A 26,461-nucleotide genomic window follows, 5' to 3' on the forward strand; every position below is an offset into this window, starting at 1 on the left:
TGACATTTTCAGAAATTGGCAGTGTTTATGGGAACACTTTTGTAAGATGCAAGGTATGTCTGTAAAAACCGTTGCATCAGTATTATACTGAGTACTGGCAGTTATACGATTTTTATGTTATGAGAAATGCTTTATAACATGAAGGTCGCTGCACAGTTATGAAATAAACTTTACAGTGTTACTCACATGAAGCCGAAGCCGGCACGAACCCGAACTCCGGAGGCTCCCCAGGCTGGATAATTGTCTGCTGAGCATCTGAGGCAGACATCTGCCTCTTTGTGGCAATCGTCTTCTGGACTTGTGGTGTTGAGGTTGTTGTGCCCTCACTGAACCTCCTCCTCATCTCTTCCACTCGCTTTAATCTCTTCTGCTCTGACTCTACTTCCAGTGTCGTCGTCATTGTCGTCTTCTTTGTCTTCGGCTCCACAGACACGACGACTGGGCTCGGCATAGCCACGGGTTCCGTGTCGAACTCCATGGGGGTAGGCACGCGGCCTGACGGTTTGCCAGGCACGCTGGCTGACCTCGTGACGGGTGGCGGCTTCACTTTCCGGTAGCGAGGCTCATCTGTGTCACTGTTACCCGGAGTCCATTTTGGTTTAATCCGCATGCTTTCATAATCACTCTCATAGTCACTCTCCCGAAATTCAGCTGGAATAAATTTCTTTGGTGTAGTTGGAGGTGGTCCACTTCTTCGCTGTGGTCTTTCTGGTTCTGGCTTGAAAGGAAACTGTTCCAGTTTCGGCTCCGGTTCTGTTTTCTTCTCCTGGTCTCCAAACTTGATGACCCTCGTGGTTTGTTGAACGCTCACGACTCTGTGGCTGTGTTCTGTTGATTCTGCAAATTTCATAACCTTCGATGTCTCCATCTGTGTAGCATTTGGGAACTTTGTAACTCTAGGAGGAGGAGGAGCATAACCCATTTCAGGTGGTGTTCCCGGTTGTAAGACAACGTCCGGTTCCTTCACAGCAGGCGTTGCTACGATTACTTCAACAGGAGAAGGCGCTCTTGGAATCACTGGGGTGGGTTTAAACACTTTCTGGGGTCTATCTGGGACTCGATTCAAGTCATCTAGCTTTACAGGAGGTGCCGGCTTCTCTATTGGCTCAAATTTTGGTCTTGGAGGCCCTCCAAACTGAGGAGGGTTGTCGAACTCAGTTGGTGGAGTAGGTGTCCTCATTTCCACTGATGCTCTAGAATGAATGCGACTTCCACTGGGAGTCAGGACGGGTCTTACAGGCTTGTAGGTGGGTTCATCGGCGTCAGAATCGTATGGCCGCCATTTCGCGGGAATTCTGCTGTCATAGTCACTTTCATAATCACTCTCACGGAATTCGCCTTTCACAAATTTTGAAGGGCTTGGAGGAGGGGGTCCTACGACACGCTTCACAGTTGGCTGTGCTGGTTCTACTTTGAATGGGAATGGCTCGAGAGTTGAGGATCTCTCTTCCTTGTACATATGAGTTGTTGACTGTGTCACATCCTTCAGTGTTGTGGAAGTGGAAATTTCCTGAAATAGAAAATATTATAGTTTTGAAGATAAATTACAAAACAACACTCATAAAACCATATCACTCAGCACTCACTTCTAGTTGTTATAAATACAAACTTATTTTGAAATTATTTTACCATTTCACGTTTCAAGGAAATATCAAAGCAATATTTCTACAACAAACAATTTCATCGTACCTTTTACTTGGTTAAGTATGCATACAAAGACATGAAATATAATTAAAATCTTATCTGTAATGAACTGGAAGTCCTATTTTTAGCTTCTTTAATTGAATACATTCTATTATCAGCAATGTTAGGAAGCTAATGCATTTGCCTTCTATTTTCTATCCTGCACTATCTAAAACGGACATTAAATTGGATATGTTAGTATCAAACACATTCGAGCCCCTTAGATCCAAAGTGGTGTAAGTCCATTTTTTTTTTTATTTTTGAGTTAAGTCCAGAAATGGATTCTTCATATTAAAATCTATTTTCTGGAATAGTGGAGCAAATCCTAGCTTACTTGTAAGTTCCCATAGAGTGCAGCACAAGTTTAAGCACTCAAGAGAATCATTATTCTGTTCCAAGCCAAAGTGGTGTAACTGGGACTTACACCAGGTTTCCCTTAATCACATTACATGCAGAGCACATACAGCAGAACATGTGGTCATGTATAGTGACACATGCTCAGGCCAAAATAGAAATATTAAGATGGCTCTACTTTTATTAAGGTTTTTGCAGACAGAAGCCGCTGGCAGGGTCACTGTTATTGACCAAAAATTTATGATGAGTGGGCACTCATACCTGCCAAATGACACCGATTTTGCTAGCATTGAAAATTATAGCAAAGGGAAACATAATATTATTTACGGCCCTGAAGACTGGCAAAAAATAATTCTTGAATCTAGGAAGAAAAATCCTTTCCATTTGTCATTAATGACAACAGAAGACTTCTTGTCAACAGAAAACCTGGAAAAACAAATCACTAGAAGAAAACTAATGAAGAAAAAAATCCTGTGAACTGGCTTAAGATTCAATGGTTAAGATACACAAAAGCTGACCCTTTCATCATTTTCTACAAAGAAACTCTGATGGATGACATGCCTTTTTCTAAGTTGGACATAACACCAACAGCGAGACGTGGCCGTAGAGTAGTGAACCTGTCTAATATCGTTCTTGATCGCCTTTATGCTGGACCCCGGCCAGTGACACCGGCAAAGAAAAAAGACATGCTTGATCTATTCCCCTTCATCCCTCCTGTAAGCCATGGATTTTTTCAGTCTTCAAACGTCATCTAACGTCAGAGACATTGGCCCACTGGAAGATGGTGAAATGGATCCCGATAACCCCTGATGTCAACCTTTAGGACTGTTTATTGTGAAAATTTGTTGATCAAAGATTAGCCATTCTTAGACATTAGTAAACTATTGCTATAATTCTTGTAAAAAATAAAAATTGACTTTTCTGTATTAAAAGTTTTCTTTCTATTCGTTTTTTGCTAAAACATACTACCCTTAAACCATTTCAGGAAAGGTGGTGTAAGTCACATGGCTGTGAAAAAAAAAAATTATTTTACTACCTGAAAATGTTATTTTTTTCCTTGGAACTAAATAGAAATTTAAGTTAGCCCTTTTTCAACAAGTTTATTTAAGAATAAAAAAATTCTTGTACAAAATGAATTGATTACAGCTGTTAAACTTTAAGCCCTCATATCTCAAAACTATGTAAGTGTGACTTACACCACTTTGAATCTAAGGGGCTCATTTATTAATTGATTCAAGAGAAGATCTACACTGACATCAAAAACTTTTTCCTTACATTTTTATTGTACCTTGTTTTTTGACTATACCATGCAGGCTTTGCTTAATAGTTCATACAGGCTATTTGAGATTTCATAGCTCGTCTCTATTATGAAGAAGTCACCAAATTCACTATGGTGTAGATAAAGTTCCTAACTTAATGAATGTAGTGTGAGACTGCATATTTTAATTTAAAATGTCAATTTAAGTTTTCATTTTTATGTCCTATATGTAATAACGACATATTAGTAAGAGGTAAAACTGAACTCTGACATGTGCTTCATATATGACGATTCTTGAACTTCAATTACTAAACGATAGTGGTTGCAAATAGTGCTATGTTCATCAAATTGAAGAACGAGTATGAATAAAAGATACCCTCAACTGTTTAACCAGTTGCATAATTCGTGTACTGTCGACAAGTTTTAACATAATATGCAGCAGAGATCAGGGCAGATACAGAAAAAAACTTAACAAATGGTATGTACTTGTGAAATGAAAATTATAATAATTGTTCAAAGAAAAAATTATTTGACAAAATAAACATTACAGAAATTATGGAAAATAATAACATTCCAGATACCAGTATTACTAAATTCATTAAAGACAAAAGGAAATCTTGGTAAGAACACTTCAACAGAATGAAGGGAAATTGACTAGTGAGAAGGAAAAGAAGATCTTTCCTTCAATGGAAAAAGAGGAAGGACACTTAAACGATGTGTGGAGAGCAAGTGTACATCATTAGATGAAGAAGCCTGAACTGAGGAATAAACGGAATGCAAATCCTACAACAAAAGATAAAGAAGAAGACATTTTTATTTTATTTTTACCAGTGATGGGGAATTCAAGTTTGAAGTCGTCATAACATCGCTTTAATTGCTTCAAGTTTGAAGTCGTCATAATACTGCTTTAATTGCTTCAAGTTTGAAGTCGTCATAACTTTGCTTTAATTGCTTCAAGTTTGAAGTCGTCATAATATTGCTTTAATTGCTTCAAGTCTGAAGTCGTCATAACATCGCTTTAATTGCTTCAAGTTTGAAGTCGTCATAATATTGCTTTAATTGCTTCAAGTTTGAAGTCGTCATAACTTTGCTTTAATTGCTTCAAGTTTGAAATCGTCAGAACATTACTTTAATTATGAGCTGTTTGTAAACAGAATTGGAGTAGTATATTATCTTTTGAAGTTCAGATTTTTTCCATCGCTCTCTATTATTAAATAATATTTTCTCATGGAAAGCAAAAAAGAATTTTTGATGTTTGCTAGGACACAATACCTTACAAATAGCGTTATGTAACAACTCCCTGAAAATAAGTTAGAAACATGCATACAAATTACGAAAAACAAACTCACACATTAAGTAAGCAAATAAGGGCATTAGTTTTTTTAAGAGAAGATTGGTTGTTCAAACTACAAAACATGGCCACAACTCTGCACACCTTCTTTGGTTTTGAAGGAGCAGCTGTTGAAGACACCACGACTTTCTTCTCAGACTTATGATCTGAATGTTTGTGATGGAATTTAGGGGATGGATGGGGTTTGATTGGAATTGGCTTCTCAATTTTCTGCACCACTTGCGAGCTTTGTTGCGAAATTTTATCGCTGACAACAGTTGTCTGTTGCACGGTTGTTTTTGAGGATTCCTCATGCTTAAAGTGAGAATACTTATGGGTTGTCTGCTGCCTCAAATTTCGCGGTTCATCAGTGTCGGCCATATAGCCACTCTCAGGAAACTCACTTTGGGTAGTTTTTGTCTTCATTTTTGGAGAATCTGGTTTGGCTTTCGGTGAGGTTACAGGTTCGCTTTTCTTTTGTTCTTCGTGTGCAGGAGCTGTAGCAGGTTCTACGAAAATTGGAGGTGATCCAGGTTTCAGTGCAGGAGGAGAATGTTTCTTCTTTGATTCGTGATGATGGTGATGCTTTTTTACTTTTTCAGTTTTTGTTTCAATTTTGGAAGTAACTTTTGTGACTTCAGTCTTAATTTCTTTGGATTCTTTCTTACTAATTTGCACTTTTTCAACTGTCGGACGTGGAGGCCCGACAAATTGGGGAGGTTGATCAAACTTAGATGGGGGTAGTGGATCTGGCTCTGTTGATTTAGGTCTCCTAGGCTGTTTCAACGTCGGAGGAATCACTCTTCTGTAACTCAGTACTTCCTCTGTATCACTTTCATATGGTCTCCATTTTGCAGAGATATGCACTGAGTCTATGTCACTCTCATAGTCGCTCCCAAAATCTCCTTTGATAAATTTTGAAGGGGTGGGCGGTGGCGGACATTTTGCAGGTTTGGGTTTAGGCTCCTCAGGTTTGAACGGAAATGGTTCCAGATCTGGAAACCTCTCAAATGGCTTTTCTTTTGTCACTGGTTTCTTTGTTTCCTTTTTAGGAGCTGACTTGACTTCTGGAACTTTCTCTTTTGGGGGTAAAGGCGGAGGAATAGCTTTCTCTTTAGGTGGCAATGGTGGTGGTTCTGACTTCTCCTTCGGTGGAGGTGGAGGTATAGTTCTCACAGCTCCAACCAAATGCCTCGATGGCTCTTTCTCTAAGTCTTTTTGTAGATCTTGCTCGATGGCTTCCACGAAAGACTGGCGACGTTCAACTGGGGGTGCAGGAGCAAAACCAATTTCTGGAGGAGGTCCAGGCTCTAAGAAATCATCTAAGACCAATTCCTGAACTGGCAGTGGTTCTGGTCTGTATACTATTTCTCTCTTAGGTGGAGCACCCTTCAGCACAGCTGGTGCCTTAAATTCAAATTCTTCCTTAGGTCCAGGGGGCCATGCTTTCCTTGCTTCTGATGGTCTCAGGCCTTTTTCTTCTACAACAGGCGGTGATGGTTCTTTAGGCATTGGCATAGAGGAACTATATGTTTTTGAATCCTCTAAATGTTCCGATTTCATTTCGATGTGTTCAGTGGTTGTGGTGGTAGACTGGATTTGACTCTCCATCAGAGATGATGAGTGGACAACTCTAGCCTCTGCAACATAATGCTGGACATTCGCTGGAGGTGGCACAGGTGTCGGTTGTACATATAAGCTACTACTTCTAATTTCTTCTTTTTCTTTTCTGTAATCTGTCATCTTTACTTCCGATAATAAAGGTTCAACCATAGGTGCAGGTGGTTGCACTTTAGGTGGTGGTGGTTGCACCTTTGGTGGTGGTGGTGGTTGTACCTTAGGTGGCGGTGGTTGCACCTTAGGTGGTTGTGACTGAACCTGGGGTGGTGGTGGTTGTGGTTGCACCTGAGGTGGTGGTGGTTGCACTTTAGGTGGTGGTTGCACCTGAGGTGGCGGTGGTTGCACTTTAGGTGATGGTGGTTGCACCTGAGGTGGTGGTGGTTGCACCTGAGGTGGCGGTGGTTGCACTTTAGGTGGTGGTGGTTGCACCTGAGGTGGAGGTGGTTGCACTTTAGGTGGTGGTGGTTGCACCTTAGGTGGTGGTGGTTGCTCTTTAGGTGCTGCCAACTCCACGTGAATCCTCTTTGTCTCCTCTTGTTGTATCACTTTAATCTCCTTTGTTTCAACTTCCTGCTTCACTGTGTCAGCTGGGGGCCATGTCTTATCAATGCTGCCTTTCACAGCCCATGGTATGACTGGCTTCTCCTCCACAGCCTGTGGAGGAGGCCATGCCTTCTTCAAAGCAGAATCTGGATGTTTGTGCGCCCATATCTTATCCATTGCAAGCCCATCCACAGACGGTTTAGGCGACATGGCTTTCACAAAGCTCTGCGGTCCTGTTGATACAGGTCTTGTGATTACAGGCTCAGGTTCTGCCGGTTTATGAGGGGTCCACAATTTCTCCATAGCCACACCTTCTGCCGAAGGCCTTGGAGATGCAGCACGTCTAATATCTGTGGATATAGATTTTTCTTCAAATGAAGTTTTGGTGATGGAAGAAGATACAAATTTCTCGGTTGACTCTACTGGTAAAGGTTTAGGTGATACAGGTCTTTGAATTGGTGCAACCGGTAAGCCAACGACCTCTGGTTCTGGTGTTCGGCGAGAAGCCCACAGTTTCTCCATTGCTACACCTTCCGCTGATGGTCTTGGAGATGTAGGTCGCAATGGCTTATCTGTCTTTGTAGTGGGTGTTTGATATGGCTTTTCTACCGAATCTGAGACCCATGGTGGTTGTACCTTAGGTGGTGGTGATGGTTGCACCTTAGGTGGTGGAGGTTGCTCTTTGGGTTTCTCTACTGGAGTCAGTGGTCGCCAAAGGGGTTCAGGAGGTGGAGCAGGTGACCAAGGCCTAGGCGTAACTGGAGCATGCTCTTCCAATAATGATTTCTTCACCGTGGGTGAAGGATGTTGATAAGTCCAGTCTCCAGTTCCTGGCAAATGCACTTTCTTTTCAACAGACACTTCCTCAATAACTTCCTTCTTGATCAGCTCTTCTTCAATTTCCATTTTCTTCTGCGATGTAACAACTTTTTGTTCTTCGCTAATTGGTTTTGGTTGATATTCAGGTTCAACTTTTGACTGAGGCTCAGATTTCTCAGAAGTTGGAGTTTCTGATCGTATTGGTGTTGGGAAAATTTTTACTGCTCCAGAAGGAATCTCTACTGGTGACAGAACCCTGTGAGACTCCTCCAGCTTCTTCACCCGACTTGACATATCTAGGCGGAGTTTCTGGGGCACTTCTGTTTTAGGTATGTAGCCTATTTCTGGTGGTGGTTCGGGTTGAAGGTCGAATCCCTCTAGAGAGGAAGTGGAATGCTGCATGACGTGTTGGCTCATGTGTTTCTCTATCCTCATGCTGCTCGAATGTTCGCTGTGGAATTGTGACATTGTTGATGTGTCTAACGGAAATGTGTTGAATTTCACTTGAGAAGACTCCCATTTTTGTGAATCTGGCGAATCTCTGTGGAATTCACTTTGAATGAACGATGAGTGCTCTTCTTTCTTAAAGAATGACGGTGATTCTCTGGCTGGAACTTTAGGTTGTATTGTCTTTTCTTCAACCTTTCTTTTCTCGTGTACTATAGGAATGGTGTGGATTTCAGCCTGCACTGGTGCATGCGGTTGAGGTTGCTCGGATTCCTTGATATGCATTTCTTCAAATTGTGAAACATTCTGCTTCACTGATGTTTTCAGTGCTATGCTTTCTGGTTCTCTAGTCCTTTCCTTTGGAAAAACGTCTTCTTTTTCACTTAACTTCGATACAAAGAAGTCAAATGCACTTTTCTTACTAATAGAGCTACTCTCAACTCCAGTGTCCTCATTCTGAACTTCATTTCTTTTAACTTGTTCCTCCTCCACAGGTATTTTCTGTTGTTCTTCAGTAATTTTTGTGTCTTTTATTTCAGCTGTTTCCTCTTTCTTGAACTTTCGTTCCTCGATCACAATGGGTATCTCCACTTCTTTCGGTTCTGGTTCTTTAGGAGCCGGTATTGGTTCTGGTATCTTATGAACTGGAGATCGTTCTGGTTCCTTATGAACTGGAGTTGGTTCTGGTTTCTTAGGAGCAGGAGCTGGCTCTGGTCTCTTTTCGATGTGAACTGGTATCTGAACCACCTCTTTGGGGGCGTGAGTTTCCTCAGAGGGTCTCTGGAATGCTGGTGAGGGAGTTCGTTCCATCTTGATGGACATGTGTTTCTCTGTTGTCATACTCTCGGTTACTATTGTTGACTCAGTGGTGATCGGTTTTCCAATGGAGGGTGAGATTCTCAGTGGAGATGTGGAAATAGGGGAGGTGCCGGTGTCTGTGGTGCTTGGTTTTTTGGTTTCTGGCTGAAGGGGCTCCAGATGAATCTGCTCTGTTGTAATTTTCGAAGATGATGTTTGGTGGTGATGCTCGCGTTGCTGCACGTTCCAGGATCAAACATTTAGACATTAATTGCATTTAAAATGTTGTAACAGAGTCAGCTGCTCTATTTGTGTATAACTTTATGACTTTATAAAAAGATTTTTTCTTGAGAAAAGCCAAATAAGTTAATATGTAGAAATAAAAACCTTATAAATAAATTTTTTTACAAATTTTCGAATTACTTCATATTACTTAATTGCATGGCAATAAAATGCATGAGCCCAATAATATTTATGCCAGAATAAATAGTTTTGTAACATAATTTGTTTAAATCAGTCATGTGAAATCCTGAATTTATTCTCTCAATACAATTTAAAACTTATTTGTGTGAAAAAAAAAAAAAATTAAATAATTAAAAACAGGATACAAGATACTGAACTATTCTAATACTAAAATTAAATACATTAAAAAACGTGATTAAAATATTAATTAAATATGATATTTAAAGCAAAAACTTAAAATAGATTTTGCATGTACAGTTTCAAACATCCTTTAACTTCTCCATATTTTAACTTCTTAGTATACCAGTATCATACCCAATTTTAGATTTTATTTTGGAAAGATCATCAAATACCATGTAATTTACTTAAATAAAATAAACAATATTAAAAAAATGTCATATAGCTTTTGTGGCTTATGTGAGGCATGTATAAAGCAGAAAACGTTTCAATGTTTCATAAAGTACCGGTAAGATACAAAAGAAACTCTGACTAGCATTTCTACCTGCACTTTTTCTTCTCTGACGTCCTTAAACACGACATGCGTCGTCATTTGCAGGTCTGGTTCTGTGCGCACTTCCTTCAGAGGCTCTGGCTCCACCACAATGAAGTCAGCAATACATTGGGCTTCACCTCCAGAATTCACAGCTTTTACAGTATATTTCCCAGAGTAACTCGTATCAGCTAGAAAAAATACAATAAATCAAACTCTGTAAAACTTTCACAGCAAGATTTCTAAAATTGACCAAATTGCATAAAATATAGGCCTAACAGTTTCTGTTTGTCGCTGATACAAAACTTTTGATACATCATTTTTAAGAGAATACTGTCCTGTTTACAAATCAGTATCAATAATAAATACGGTATCTACTATATGTTTAACTGCTCAGTTGTCGAAAGCACTTCACTATATAAGAGATACTGACAAGCCAGGGATCAACTGGTTTAACTGAAAGTTGTTCACGATCTGGTCTAACAATTCATTTAAGAGTAATTACAGTAATTAGAAACATGAACAAAGATTCGTTCTAACACGATTTGTTACAGCAAATAATGGAGCAAAATAAGATAGGAACTCTTATGATCTAGGTATAAACACTGTTTTAGAATTTCAAAAAAATTATTTATATAACCAAGAACAACTTGAAAGCTAGATATTGTAATCTTACCTTTCTCAATAATAAGAGAGTAGCTGTTTCCCTGTATCTTGGTCCTGAAAGGTCCCCCAGGAACTGCTCCAAGGATCTGCTCATCGTTTTTATACCACGTTACAACAGGATCAGGAGTCCCTGTGACCTCCACATCCATTGAAACTCGATCCCCAACCTTTGCAATCTGAGCTTGCAAGCGTCGACCAAATACAGGTGGGAAAATAGTTTCTGTGGACATAATTTGCAATTTATTATGTATTAGAATGTATCTCTGTTATTGTTACAGATTACATCCGACTTTCTACATATCAATAAGTACAGCAATCAGTGATTTATATCCGAAAGTAATGAGATACAGTATTTATATAGAACCATATTAAAGTTAAAATTGTAAGAGATAAAAATTACTTTCCTGAACTATAGTAAAAGCCAAGCAAGATTTAAAAACAGCAAACATATAGCAAAGACACTTTAAATTACGTAGGAAGATAACGTCTACAGTTAATACAGTATAGCCATTTATTTCCTTAATGCTACACTGTATTTACTCCAGCAGCTGTTACAAATTTTTCTTACGTGCCTCATACTGTGTATGCTGGCACAGATCAATACCTGAGATGACAACATCATAACACAGGACAACCATGAGACAGGACAATCTCTATGGGATGGAGTTAATTTCCCTGCTGGGTCTGGCAGTCAGTGTAAAGGAAAATTTCTTTTGTGGTGATCGTGTCCCTTGATTCACTATTCAAAAGGGAGTATTTATGTTCCCCATGTACATGTTATGTTATGTTTTATTTAACGACGCTTGCAACTGCCGAGGTCATATCAGCGTCGCTGGTGTGCCGGAATTTTGTCCTGCAGGAGTTCTTTTATATGCCAGTAAATCTACTGACATGAGCCTGTCGCATATAAGCGTGTCGCATTTAAGCACACTTAAATGCCATCGACCTGGCCCGAGATCGAAATCGCAACCTTGGGCATAGAAGGCCAGCGCTATACCAACTGAGCCAACTAGGCCAACCCCATGTACATAATAACTCTGCCCGACAAATGCACAAATTTCTTACAAAGAATTTCCCAGGTGTCAAAGCTCTTTATCATCCTTCAAAATGTTTTCAGAAAATTTAGAAAGTGTAGAAGTGTATAAGAGAAAGTGACAGGGGATTAATAGGATTCCTGTAATTGTGAAATATTTATGTGTTGCATTATTAATGATTTATTTTTCCTTTATTTCTTTACGGAATAGGTATATATAATATATCTGTATAAGTATTTACAATGGAATTACTGTCGTTTTAATATGAAATATTAGTTTATTTGATGTGGGAAAATATCGCATATGCCTATATCAATCTCTATTATGAATTTTATAATCAAATGAAAGCTACAATACGATTGTAAAACATTTTTATGTATACAGATATCTTACTTTTAACGACTACATCAGCTGTGCTGCTGGCCGAACCCACGTCATTGACAGCCTTGCACGTGTAACGACCTGCATCTTTCACTCCAACATTTCGCAGTTCAAGTCTGGCGTGATTGAGTTCCCAAGTTATTATAACAGAACCATCCTTCGGGCTAAGTTCTTGGCCATTTTTATACCAGGTGACAGTTGGCTGGGGGTAACCTGTACAAAGAAAAATTGTGTTGAAAGACGGAGTACAACAATCTATCAATCAACTTCAGTGTCTTAAATGTAAATACACAACTAGACGTAATGTTTAACATTTTATTTAAACTTAAAGATAATAGAAACATGAATGAATACCTCACTTGTATTTTAAAGAGCTTCGAGGTCATTTCTGAAATGCATTTCACACAGTTTACAAAATGCATTATCTGAATACGATTGAAATACAACCCATTATACTCGTATTTAGTTTCCTATCGTTTCTGATATTTGATTTCGTGTCCAACCGTTTTATTCATTGACTTGCCTCTAACAGCTCTAGATAAAGATACTGGTAACACAGCTGGAATTGCATGTTCACATTTTTCACTTTCACTTAAAGCCAATTGACAACTTTCAAGGAAACAACTAACTGAAAATCTACATAAAATTTATTCTAATTATCTAATGAAAATAATATCAAATTTAATATTATATTGTATAAATTATATTTGTATAGTATAAGTCTGAAATCTTGTGGGGGACATTCTGGGATACGGGGAGGAAATTCTCCCTGGACCAGTCAATGAATTGATCACTGCTTTGTAGGCTTTCATTTATTCATTCGTCCATTCATTCATTTATTTTTAAGTTACACAATTTTTTAAATGTGAAGAAATAATTTTGTCATTACAGTAGGCTATATAAAAACGAATAAAGGAATCACGAGTGTTTTATGCATAGTATGTTTGTATCTCTATGCACAAAACATTAAAGGCTAAAGCAGAGACCAGATTTAAAAAAAAATGCATTACCTATATCAATACACAAGACAATCACCTTCAAAGTCACGTGCGGACAAACAGCTGAATGTAGAATACATACATACTTGTCTGGTTTTTTATGTATAGATGAGATGAAAGCATAGTTCAGAGTGTGACATAGAAACGGGAAATAATTGGCTTGTTGGATTTGAAGTCATGTCCATACGAACATTTTTACTTCAATGACAAGAGAGGTAGATGTATTTATGTATGTTGTATTAAGTAAGACAGAAAAGCACGTGCCTTATGGGCAATTAATTGGTACCGTACTAACAGGATATCTGATGCTAGAGATGGGATGTCATACAAACTAATGTCTTTAAAAGAGTTCTACTATAATAAACAGTAGTTTGAAAGGAACTGATGATACATTTATAAATAACTAATATAAGCAAATAACATATTCAACACATACAAACTACAATCTTTTTTATATATTTAGTATAGGCTAATGAGAAAGCAATGTTTCTTGATTTAATTCAGTGCACAGAGCTAATGTTTAGAATACAGTTAACCACAACAACTTCAACCCTACCATCAAGAATGCCATCCAACACTACGTCTGCTCCTTGGTCTACTATTTTGCCATTAAGGGGTGTGACAAATCTCGGAGCCACTGATTTCCTGGTTGGTTTTGGCGATGCCACAGGTGTGGAAGAGGTAGATTTTACAGTTTCTTGGTGGTTTGCAACTCCATTCAGCACTTTTATTATTGTTTGTTGGTGAATTACAGGTTTTTCTTGATTTTGCTGGTGAAACTCCTGAGTTTTCTGGCTCTGAACCTTAAAAGAAGAAGCATAAAGATATGAGACTCATATCTTTGGTAAATATAACACATTTCGGAATTAGGTAATATATGAACATTTCAAGTAAATATCGAATTGGTAGCACTCTAAAATAATATAATCATTAATGTGCTATAAATCTGATGAAAATGCACATGGGCAGCAGAAAAAAATTATCCTGTGTTTTTCTCGAACGTCAAAACTGGAAGTTAACAGAAAATATTTGGCTAAACACTAGCCATTTTGCAGTTTTGATTTGTTACGATTTGAACCTGGATGTCAGGCATATAAAGCCAACGTGACGTTAAGCTAACAGTGTTCTTTATGCTTAACATAAAATAATACGCTGCTTATAACAATAAACATTTCTAGTGTCGTTTTGTTCTAAGGTAAATAACTTAAGTACATAATTTTGACTTTGTATTACTGAAATTGGTAGTGTACCAGATCTACAGAATTCGATTCGATTCCCAACAAGGAAGGGAAATAGATATAGCTTAGGTCTCCCTCTCTCTAACTCTGAGTGTGTGTAATTTGTTTTTATGTTTTTCAGTGGTGTTGTTGCACCATGTTAAACACATAACCAGAAAGTTCGATTGCTATTCTATTCATGTGATTAAAGTTTTTCACAACAGTGAAGATAGTACGAACTAAGAGGTGCAGTTCTTGAAAAGCAAGATGAATTATTTAAATACAGACTTAATGTTACTACTGGTAGGTACCTATAACAACAGAAGTTTTTCTCAATACAAATTCACAGAATTTTAATGTATCAGTTTTAATGTACCGAATTTATAAGTGGCTAAGCCATTACACAATTTACCTCTTTATATAAACCTTTAGAATTAATTTCCAGCAGTCTAATTTCGACATGCATGGAAAAATGTAAGAACAAATCGATATATTTTATTCCAAACACAAATAAGAAATTCTATTGAATAATTATTACAAAATTTACCTCTAAATCACGTCTTCACAATCCATTTTCTTCTACCATTTATGTTGCAGCAGCCGTAAATAAGAGCGAAAATAAATCAACAAAGACAATGCCCTACAAATATGTGAAGAATATAAACATATAAATTTACTCAGATACAAAGAAATAACTGACTTCTGATAATTTTGTCTTCGTAAGAGTACTGGACGAGAATAAGAACTATCGTTTATAGTCTGATTTCAGAGATGAATTCTGGCTCATTTGTAGTATTAAGACCATTTTAATATAGGCCAGAGTGAACAGTAAGTAGGCCTAATGTCATTAATTTCAGGGGGTTATTCTTTGAGATATTTGAAACAAAAAAGTTTAAAACAATTTTGCTCGTTTCTGCTTCCTTTCTGAGATACAAATTATTTTGTATGAAACATTCCATACTTTGTTTTCGGAAAGCCATTAATTTAATTCTCAATATGCTCTGTCAATTTAGGAGAGCAGTGTATTATAAAAATAAATTATCGAAAGAATTTTAGTTTCGTCCTTTACATATGCAGAAATTTGATCCGAAAAAATGTAACATTTTAAAATTCCTTTTCATAACGAAAAGTTACATTTGTTCAAGTGACATTTCTGCACATCTAAAGGACAAAACTAAAATTTTTCAATCTTTCATTATCATAATTCACTGCTCTTTTAAATGACTGAGCATATTGGGAATTAAATCAACGATTTTCCCAGAAAACACTATGAAATGTTTCATACATACTTCGGAAAGGGAAAGAGCTTGTATTAAAATTTTTTTATTTGAAATATCTCAAGAAATAACCCCCTGAAATTAATGACATTACTTATGTTTCACCCTGTATAATAGGACCACCATACATTTTGTGGATTTTGTCGAAAAGTGAACACATTTTTTATCACATACAGACTTTTAAAATTTCATGTTAACTTACTCTTCGTAAATTAACTTGCAATTCTGTTATTATTACGTCTACCAATACCGCTGTTACTACCACCACTACAACAATTTTCGTAAAGAAGCATTCTATTCAGTTATTATGATGATTACAAAATGTTCCACTCTGATTTTTTGCATAATTCAAAACTTTACATTACCACATTGAGGAAGAGCATTATTATGTTACTTGTGGGAAACATATCTTGAAGACATTTTGAGTGACATGTTGTCGGATGTTTTAGGGGTCAATATCCCCTCCTATTAGCGAACTCTATGGTAGTATTGAAAGTTGCATTGAGTGTGTGATGGTTGGAAGACGTTTCTTCCACATCCTGTCTAATCACATTTGGTGCAGCTAATAAAATCTTCAAGTTTATGTTTTGTGGAAACGAGAATTCCAGGGAGCAGTGATTCATGTAAACAAGACGACTCGTTCGAGTTAAGAATAGAACAAGCACGGACGAGTGTGTCTGCTGCATTCTATGCCGTCTTATACGGATCAGAGTTCAGTCTTTGATTTCAAAAAACCTAGAGCTGGAACTCACAAGTTTTATTACGCTCATAACCTTTATTATGTACAAGCACAAGTGAAAATCATTATAATTCTTTCTAAGACAATTTAGCAACACTTCTTGTTTACATGGTGTACGGAAAATTAATAAAACTAAATATTTATTTCTGACAGTAGACCATCATGATTATCACGCCCTCCTTGTCAACAGGATTGAAATTTTTACAAGTCCAGATTGTCTTCGCAATTAGCTTGATGTAATGACCATCCCACAACTGCTCAGTTCTAAAGAGTACTTCATTACATTAACGATAATTATAATGGGGAACCAGGAAGCATACATTTTAACTTTTAATCCTTCCCTTTACTTGTGCTATTTTATCATGCATGTGTTCGTATTTGAGCAATGGCAATATCAAATTTCTTATACTGCGTTGAAAAAAAGAAAACATTTTTACCGTAACACCACAGTCTAGTATATACAGTCGCGAAGCTCAATACGTAGTAAATATGCAAACATTAGATAGTTGCTCACCACTAGGATCGCTAATATCGCCTCATTACAGGCAATGCAAAATAGTACCGTCACAGTCTATTGTTTCTAGCACCTTCAAAACTCAAGCTTCGTGACTGTATATAGTAGACTGTGGTAACATTTAGCAAGATTAAACATTAAATACTCATACTAAAGCCATTATAAAAGCTTAATTACACGTAACATGTAAATCTATTGATTTATGGGAAAGGATTCCAAGAAAAGAGGGAATAGATTAGACAGCTATTTACATTTTATGCGTTCAAAAACTGATACGGACTTGTAAGTCTACTAAGAAAACAAAAGAGAGGAAATTGAACAGCAAGAAGAGGACAAAGAAGAAAAAAATTGTTGAAAAATGCAGACCATTTGCAAATTAATAAAACGTGAACAACTCATGGAAGATATAAGTGTAAGTGCATACATTCGGTGAATTTAGGACACAGATGTGAACAAAAGTTACGAAGAAGTAATGGAAATTAATAAAGATTATATTAATTGAATCCCGTAATTGAGGAGGTACCAGTAATCATTCATAGTTATAAAAGACCAGGGACGTCGCAAGGGGGGTTATCGGACACAGATGTGAACAAAAGTTACGAAGAAGTAATGGAAATTAATAAAGATTATATTAATTGAATCCCGTAATTGAGGAGGTACCAGTAATCATTCATAGTTATAAAAGACCAGGGACGTCGCAAGGGGGGTTATCGGATTTGAACATCCCCTTTGAACTTAAAAAAATAAACATATTTAGATTTGAATATTTTTTTATCCATAATCGTTTCCCCGTCTATAATTTTTCACTGTCAGAGTAACAAAATATACATCGCTATAAGACATAGTCCTCCTATTCTGCCTTTAATACAGAGCGTTCCCCTACAGGTGAGGCCAGGAAAGCAGCATGTACTGATAAGCCGCTTTGTGCGTGCAATTGTTGAGACACGCTCGACAATCAAGGACATCAAGGTCGACAAGTTATCAGTTGTGAGCCAGATGTTGCAGTATTTAACACGTACAGTGCAGTTTCTTGTCACAGTTGCTAAAATATTCAGCGTGTGTGTGAAATTTGTTAACAATGCAAAACGCAAAATTCACGCTTGAACAGAGAGTTTTTATGTATGATGCATATGTGAAAACAGAGTCGTGTAGAGAGGTGCGTAGGCAATTTGAAGTGAAATATCCGGGTGCTCCAATTCAGGGTAGAGAAACTGTTAGACGTCTTGTTAACAAATTAAGGACAACAGGGTCGATAAATGCTACAATTCCTAAGCGAAAACAAAGAGTATTGATGGGAGAAAAAATTGATGAAATCAGTGCATCATTTACACGCTCTCCTAATAAATCTCTAAGACGTGTTTCACAGGAAGTTAGTGTTTCAAAAACATCAGTCTTTACTGCTGCTAAACTTTTAAAATTAAAACCCTACAGAGTATAGTATGGAAAGCGGAAGCTTACAGATAGACGATTCCCGCAAGCGACACCACAGGCAGGCCGCTTTCCTGGCCCCATCCGTAGGCGAACGCTCTGTATAATCCCTGTGCTTGGTGCTGTGACACGTTCAAATTATAATAATGCTATCTTTATTATAGCGAGACCTACTGCCTAGTACCGACCTTGTAATAAAATGAAGCTGACACAATATGAAATTTAACTTGTGAAACATATTAAAAAGATTGTTTTGATAGTTCTGCAGTGCAGATGTTAAATATTGAGCACTGTCGATTTTAAACTCATTGGTATTCAACCATTCATTAGTTTGAGTTCTGACTTTATTGTGAAACGTTCATTTAACGTTTTGTGTATTTGACAGTTCAAATTTTAGTAAAATAATAATAATAATAATAATAATAATAATAATAATAATGATTTATTTTAGCTGGCAGAGTTAAGGCCGTAAGGCCTTCTCTTCCACTCAACCAGCAAAAAGTGTATATACATATGCATGAACTTACAAAGAATCCAACAATTTGATTTAGATGAGAGTTACATGTATACAAAAGTTATTTACAAATTAAACAACAAAATACTATGAACTATTAATTAAACACTGGGGATTATAAACAATTTTAATAATGACCCCCCTTAACAAAATTCTGCGTATGCCACTAGAAAAGACCATAATACATTAAGATCTTCAGACATAGCTGACAGTGCAACAACAAAAAAAATTTAAATTGTAAATACTTTCAGTTGAAATGGGTGTCAAATTTTACACATCATTGCATCTGGCACAGAGTTAACAGTGTAAAAGAGTCCATTACGTGACGGGGAAGGTGATAGTCCTCATCATACATGGTTACCGGTACTAAAATTAGAAGCAGGAAGCTACCCACACAGAAGAGCACTGAACTTGCACCTACCTGCAAGGGGGGCTTGTCACCGATCTGCTCAATTTTCTCCTCAGATTGCGAGCTGTAGCTGTGAACTTGCACCGTGGGCTCTGATTTCTCTGTCGTTACCGAAGAAGAACTTGTTACTTGACTTGTTGATGACTGAATGAACATTGAGCGCTTCATTGTGAATGATGATGACGATTCTTGGTGTTCAGATATGGAGCTGCTTTCCAGTGGCACAATGGTGGTTTCTACAGGAGTTTTTGCTGCAAGAATTTAATAATAATAATAATAATAATAATAATAATAATAATAATAATGATAATACATGTGTTATAGGCTTCATTTTCATGCACCTTTACATATAAACAAAATTACTTCACAAAATAAACCGAAAATTGTCCTAAATAAGCTATCAAAAAGAAATGCATTTGTCAAAGATATTATATACAATCAAAAAGGCCTTTTTGGCCTTTTTGTGGATTTATTTGGGTGATAAAAATTCTTAACACAGCTTCCTTCAGAAGGGATATAAAGCTGGAAAGCATGTATCGTAGTTAAAGGCACATAAAAGAATCCTGTCCCTGAACAAGAGAATTCCAGGCAAAATTTCTCGCTCACGTAAAAATTAAAGATAACGCAATGGACCTACATGAATTGCCTAAGTGCTTGTATGTGCTACCATCCCATATCACATTGTAATGTAGTGGCTTACAGATGCGGGAGGTTAACCTCTACCAGAAAAAAAAAGTGAGGGCAAGATGAAACAAAGAAAGAATGATGTTAAGTTCAATAATCTTTACCACAGGTGACCTTCAGAATAACTTACGATTGCTTCAATCCTGCATAGAATTGGAATATATCAGTCCCCTAACTGCCCATTGTGCAACTCAAACCAAGAAATGGATTCGGAACACCTCAAAATCTGTGCTTCAGTGGCTGACCATGATAATATCTTTGAAAAATATTGGAGTGCAAGAGGTCAAATGACTTTATTGTCAAACGCCTGGCATTAGAAAACAACAACAACAACAACAATTACTTCAATCTGATGTTGTGGTATTTTTTGACATATTATGTTATCACGTATCATATCAATATCATAGCCAGTGATTTTTATATATGTAGGATGGTATCCGTATATTATTTCAAACTAATATGCAGTTACTGTTTCAATAAAATAATAATAATAATAATAATAATAATAATAATAATAATAATAATAATTTATTTATTTTAATTTAATTTTAATTTAATTTAATTTTACTTTATTTCAATTTAATTTAATTTTACTTAATTATAATTTACTTTATTTATTTTAAAATTATTTAAGTTATTTTAATTTAGTTTAATTTAATTTATTTTAATTCAATTTAATTTTACAGTATTTTATTTTTTTTATCGCACAATTTTATAAATGAATTCAAATGTATTTTGAAATTATGGCCAATATATATATCTTATATGCAATCCAGAAAACGAAAGTGTATTTCTTATTAAATACTTAGAAAATGATTTTATTTATATATGGATTTTAAAGGTATGTTAAAGAAAATAAACTACTGGTACAAACAATAATATTCACAACATGAAGAAGAACTCGACTATTGCGAAATGCTTAAAAGGATACCGAGAAATTGATACTAATCTTTTAAAATATAAACCTACAGGAAGAAGAAATGTTGACAGATCAAAGATGCAATGTAAATGCAAGCTGGAACAGATGGCGGTGACAAATAAATACTGTAATGAAACTCGAGAACCTAGCAACGCACCTTGAACACCACTCAACACATCACGACACCCGGGCTCCTCCTCTCTGTTTCAAGTCTTCTACTCTACTGCAGGACTGCAGCGTAACATAACAGTTAGGGTTGCAACACTGCTGGGACGGAGTTTAAAATATCCAACTTATGATTACTCATCTAGTCTATATGTGCCATGCTCCAACTAGTCCACAGAGGAACTGTGTCAAAACGTCTATAATCAGACGTGTCACCCAGCATTTAACACAATTAATAATTACAGTAAAACCTCGTTAATACGTTCTTTTTATATGGTCCCTGGACATTGCCTATATAATCCTGCATAATTTTACTCTTTTGTAACGCTTCGAAATTCCTCTTGTAGCGCGTCTTTCGGATTGGAAATGAGTAAAATATTCTTTATAAATTGAGAAACTTATAATGACTTAAAAGCAAGTTGAAGAAATATGTTGCTATGACTATACTGAGTGTCATTGTACCACTAGTGCAAGAAAGAAATTTCACCCTCTACCTGAAAAAGCCCTCTGGTCAGCAATGTCGGAAGTTGTACTTACCGGTAATTTCCTTCGTATGGAAGGATTTTTAACACTTAAAAGGCTTCCTGTCAATACATTCCTGGCCTTTCTGTAAAATTTAGTCGTCTTTTGAATTCTGTGGAGTATAAAATAAGTTTGACAGTGCAAAATGGCAAAGCGGAAATCTCTGTCTTTAAGTTTTAACTGCATTCTCAATGTATGTAGAGTTGGAGGAGGGATTGATAATAAGGATGAAAAAAATTTTCAATGGGTATTCTATCCCAATGAATCTTCTTTCTGACGTCAGTCCTGTCTCTTTCTCTTCCTATCCCGAAAAGCTGCAGTTCAAATTCTTGATTGCTTATTGCAGAGTTACACAATTTTCTTTATAGTGCTCAGAAAGTATAAATTTTAATACCATTAATTTTTAGCTTACTTGCAACTTGCTTTCGCTATTATTGGATACTGGTTCTTTCTTTACATTCAATTTCACTGTAAATAATTTAGTAAATAAATGTCAATCTGATTTTCCATTGTAAGCACGTGTCTGTTAAAAATTTATAAACAAGAATCGTTTAAAATATAGAATCTACAATAGTGCCGGTATGTAATTTTTTTTAAAGTTGGTTATTTAACAACACTGTATCAACTACTAAGGTATTTAGTTTCGATGGAATTTGTGATAGTGAAATGGTATTTTGGGAGGTGAGGCCGAGTATTCGCCATAGATTACATGACATTCACCTTATGGTTGAGGAAAACTTCGGCAAAACCCAACCGGATAATCAGCCCAAGCGGGAATCGAACCCGTGCCTGAGTGCAACTCCAGATTGACAGGCAAGTGCCTTAGTAGATTGAGCTATGCTGGTGGCTATGTAATATTTACCGCATATATTTAAAAAATGGGCGTGTAAAAATTAATATTTCTAGTAATCTAAAAAACAAGTAATTGAATAATAGGCCTCGTAATAATAATAATAATATTATTATAGTACGGAATCTGAAAATATATATTCACAAATTAATTTTTACGAAATATAACGAGGATGGTGAGATTTATCATCCTGGCTGGGATAAGCAATATCGGTATTTGTTATATTCATAGGTGTACAAGTGAAGACGTTCTGTAATATAAATCTTAAAATTAATCCGTGACTTAAATGATTTCAAAACAGTGTTCAGAAAACATTCGTGTCTGCCTACAATGCAGTAATTCTTGCCAATTCTGCCCACTTATGATCTATCTTGGGAAATGATGTTAATCATAGGTCACTGTTAAATGTCAAATCCGTCTCCAACGTTTTTCTTTGATGACAATAATAAGAACAAACCAACGACAGCCTTAATCCATTAGTTTAAATATGAACGTCTCATTTGGCCATATCAGATAAACGAGATTGTCTGAGAGGACTGAACAAAATAAATGTGACAGCATATCTAGCAACTTTTGAAATAATAGTTATTACTCAGGTTTGTTCCCAGGCTCTGGAGCGAATTTTTCTCCCCTGATAATCATTGTTACCATAACAGATATATTCTGTAGGATAAAAAATTAATCTGTACGTAGATTCTTCGCCCAACAGCGCAATAATACTGTGGAATTCGGGCCACCAAGTCACTCAATTGAGTGCGCTCCTTGTATAATGATAGTTGACTTATATATGTCAACATATATGTCGAACTTGGAGTCAGGCCACAAAGGGAAAAACACTAGAGGCCCCCTCCTCTATTGTTCGATCCGGTGCTGTGGTTTGAACTTCGGCGTAGCTCAGTGGTTAGAGCACTTGGTATGTAGAACTAAGGACCAAGGTTCAATCTCCAGTGCCGAAACGAATTTTCCTCCTCTAATAACTATTGTTATCATAACAGATATATTCTGTAGGACCAAAAATTAATCTTTACGTAACTTTTGAAGTGACAACCGGAGTAAGACAAGGAAATGATCTGTCTGCAGTACTATTTAATTTAACTATGAGTAAAGTGTTGAAAGAACTTAATGTGTCTGGAACGATATTATACAAGTCTAAGCAAGCCTGTGTCTATGCAGATGACATTGCTTTGATAACAAAAAATATCCCGGCTCTACAAGAAATGGTATCATTAATAGAAACAGCAGGAAAACCAGCTGGATTGGTTATCAACATAGATAAAACCAAATATATGAAGATGGAAGTGTGTCATGGTGCTAATCTTAATACAAATAATATATTGGGAAATTATACTTTTTGAAAGTGTTAATAATTTCACTTATTTAGAAGTCAGAATTAATAATAATGGAGTGATAACAGAAGAAATAAATAATAAAATAATAATGGGAAACAGAGCATATTTTGCAAATTTAAATTGTTAAAATCAGGTTTTTTATTACAAGCAACAAAACTTAAATTGTATAAAACCCTGATTCGACCTGTGGTAGCATACTCAGCTGAATCCTGGAATGAATAAATACAAGTGATATAAATGCTCTACGAAGATTTGAAAGAAAAATCATTAGGCAGTATATATGGACGAATATGTGAGAATGGACTATGAAGGATTAGGTCTAACTTAAAGATTGGCCAGATATTAAAAATGACGGATCTGGTGAGGCATATTAAATCCTTGAGTTTTGAATGGCTGGGTCATGTAGAAAGGATGCAAAATAATAGGACATCAAAATACCTGTTGAACAATAAAATAATAGGAGTCAGAAAGAAAGGAAGGCCAAGGAAAAGATGGTTGCAAGACGTGGAAATGGATTTGAAGAGTATAGGACTTAGAAGATGGAAAGAAGTGATTGGTCGAGGATTGTGAGAGAAGCCAAAGCCCACCCAGGACTGTAGTGCTATGGAAGAAGAAGATATCTAGCAACTGAAAATGGTGAAAGATATCGACAGAATTTCTCTGCTGTTCAAAGAGTTCTAACGTCATGAAGACCAAAATAACTTACTGGCAGTCATCTGTAAAAGACTTCCCACTCATCTTCATCCTACTCCTCTGAAGTTACGGTGCAGCAGAAAAAACAACCTTCATGTTAAAAAATCACATATCATATTGTTGTTGATACTAGAAGGTTAATGTATAAGTTCGTAGCGTTTTGTTTGTCATCACAATACTCAATTGTTTGAAGATTGTTTATTGTTTATTATTTGGAGTGTTATACTTGTAAATACGCCTTGAATTTTACGGATTTGAAGAAAGTTTGTGCTATTTGTGGGCTAAAGAAGATGGAGTGTCAAGTGGAAAAAAAAATTATATATATATTTCCGACATATTCTTCAGTTTGAGTTTAATACAGGAGCAAAGGCAGAGGAGGCGACTCGAAACATTTATGCCATGTATGAGGAGAATGCCATCGGAGAAAGCACTGAAATAAAATGGTTCTGTTCTTTCAGTACACAGCATCCCATACAAAAATTAGTGTCCATCCACAGAAGATGATGTTATGTGTCTAGTGGGATAAACAAGGTGTCGTATACTACGAACTGTTTCCCACAGTGGCGATTCCTCCATGAAGGATATGAGGATGATCCTACAGTTTAATTTCGTGCCTCTGAGGATAGAAAATATTTTAATTACAGATTTTATTTTTAATCCATCCCGATGTAATAATTTTCTTCAAACTTCCACTTTCTGTAGTGAGTTGTCGCCACTGCACATCTCAGACCTTAGGAATACTTTCCGAGGAACCATCCAAATATCTTACAGCAAACGGTTTTTTCTAGCAATGAAGTTATGGACAGGGGTGAGTGTGGAGGGCAAGGTATGGCTTGACTTAAACCGCGTTTGAGGATATGACCGTATATCCTAATACTACGACCCTTTTTTCTGGGTGGGGGTGTGGAAACCCTGTCAGAGACTACAATACGAATTTTCAGGTCCCCATGCAGTCTCCTTAAATTCAGTTCATTGGTCATTTTAAAAGAATAGAATAAACGAAATTATAAATAATTTAAAATTATATAATATAAAAAATAAAATGAATAAAAACCAAAATTACATAAAAATAAATAAAATAAGCTATAATAAAACACAAGAATTACAGGACTTTCAGATGACAGGACTGCCGAAAGAATATCTGAATTTGTATTTGATCATTTAGAAGAATTTAACTGTAGCAAGAAATTAATTGCACATGCCTTTATTATTATTATTATTATTATTATTATTATTATTATTATTATTATTATTTTCTGTCTTGGTCATCAATCGTCAGTCTCATATCATACAAACAAAAAATGTCATAAGTCGCCACTGGTTTCCCAAGAATGTAATCGTAACTGTTGACATTTACTGTCAACAACTCAGACGCCTTACGGCCGTAACTAAAGAAAAACGACTGGGAAGACTGCTGTAACTTGATAATGCACGCCCACACTCTGCTAATATGATGAAAGCAGTTATCCAGGGGCTTGGTTGGGAGGTGATTCCACATCCTCCTTATTCTCCCGATCTTGGGACCTCAGATTTTCACCTTTTCCGGTTCTCTAACCAACAAGGAAATTTGGTAACGAAGATGCTTTACCAACTTGACTTGACGATTTCTGTAACTCCAAACCAGACTTCTTCAGACGTGGAATCGGAAAACTACCTCAGTGTTGGTACAGAGTCACAGATAATGTAGGAGAACATATTATAGATTAATTTCTGTCATTTATTAATCTCAAATAAAAACTTTTGTCACAGCGAAAAAACGCTAGAACTTTTGTATCAACCCACTAGTACACAAAACAAATGCAATTACTAAATATTAATGATTCTAACTAAACTGCTTCTGTCATCCTCAGTGGTCTTGTGGCTACCGAGTTTGTCTTTCAGTTTGCGTATTCAAACTTGACAAAGGGCAGTGGATTCTTAAAGGCAATTAAAATTCTTAGCATGGCTTCCCTCGAAGGGAAATAAAGCTGGCAGACATGTCATAAACTTAAGACAGGTGAAATTACTTTTTTCCTGAATGAGAAAGTTACAGCAAAAATTTACCTTTAATTTCTCACTGAGGTCAAAATTTGGAGATAGCACAATAGGTTCATATCAGTGGGCTAGTTGCTAGTTGTGCTACACTCCACTCGTAATCCATACATACTTCTTCTGAATAATAATAATAATAATAATAATAATAATAATAATAATAATAATAATAATAATAATAATAATGATAATGATAATAATTTTTGCCATATTTTTCACATTACAGTGGTTTACTATATTACCCACCGGGCACAGCTTTACCAACTG

The 26,461-nt window shown here is 36.3% G+C and overlaps 1 protein-coding gene across 17 annotated transcripts in view; it reads right to left on the reverse strand.

The window, feature by feature from the left end:
- sls (sallimus) overlaps window positions 1-26,461 on the reverse strand; it is a 959,631-nt gene that overhangs the window by 502,114 nt on the left and 431,056 nt on the right. For 15 of the 17 annotated variants that reach the window (XM_069830434.1, XM_069830438.1, XM_069830435.1 and 12 more), the window contains 7 exons: window positions 18,994-19,232; window positions 13,440-13,686; window positions 11,898-12,098; window positions 10,481-10,690; window positions 9,817-9,995; window positions 4,731-9,089; window positions 187-1,510 (listed from right to left, as the gene is read on the reverse strand). In XM_069830434.1, the coding sequence (XP_069686535.1) occupies window positions 187-1,510; window positions 4,731-9,089; window positions 9,817-9,995; window positions 10,481-10,690; window positions 11,898-12,098; window positions 13,440-13,686; window positions 18,994-19,232 (6,759 nt within the window). Of the gene's footprint in view, window positions 1-186; window positions 1,511-4,730; window positions 9,090-9,816; window positions 9,996-10,480; window positions 10,691-11,897; window positions 12,099-13,439; window positions 13,687-18,993; window positions 19,233-20,741; window positions 20,842-26,461 lie in introns of those variants that run through there. The other 2 variants (XM_069830445.1, XM_069830443.1) reach the window with 2 other exon arrangements.

The sequence above is a fragment of the Periplaneta americana genome, chromosome 7 (assembly GCF_040183065.1).
Source record: "Periplaneta americana isolate PAMFEO1 chromosome 7, P.americana_PAMFEO1_priV1, whole genome shotgun sequence".
NCBI classification, from domain to species: domain Eukaryota; kingdom Metazoa; phylum Arthropoda; class Insecta; order Blattodea; family Blattidae; genus Periplaneta; species Periplaneta americana.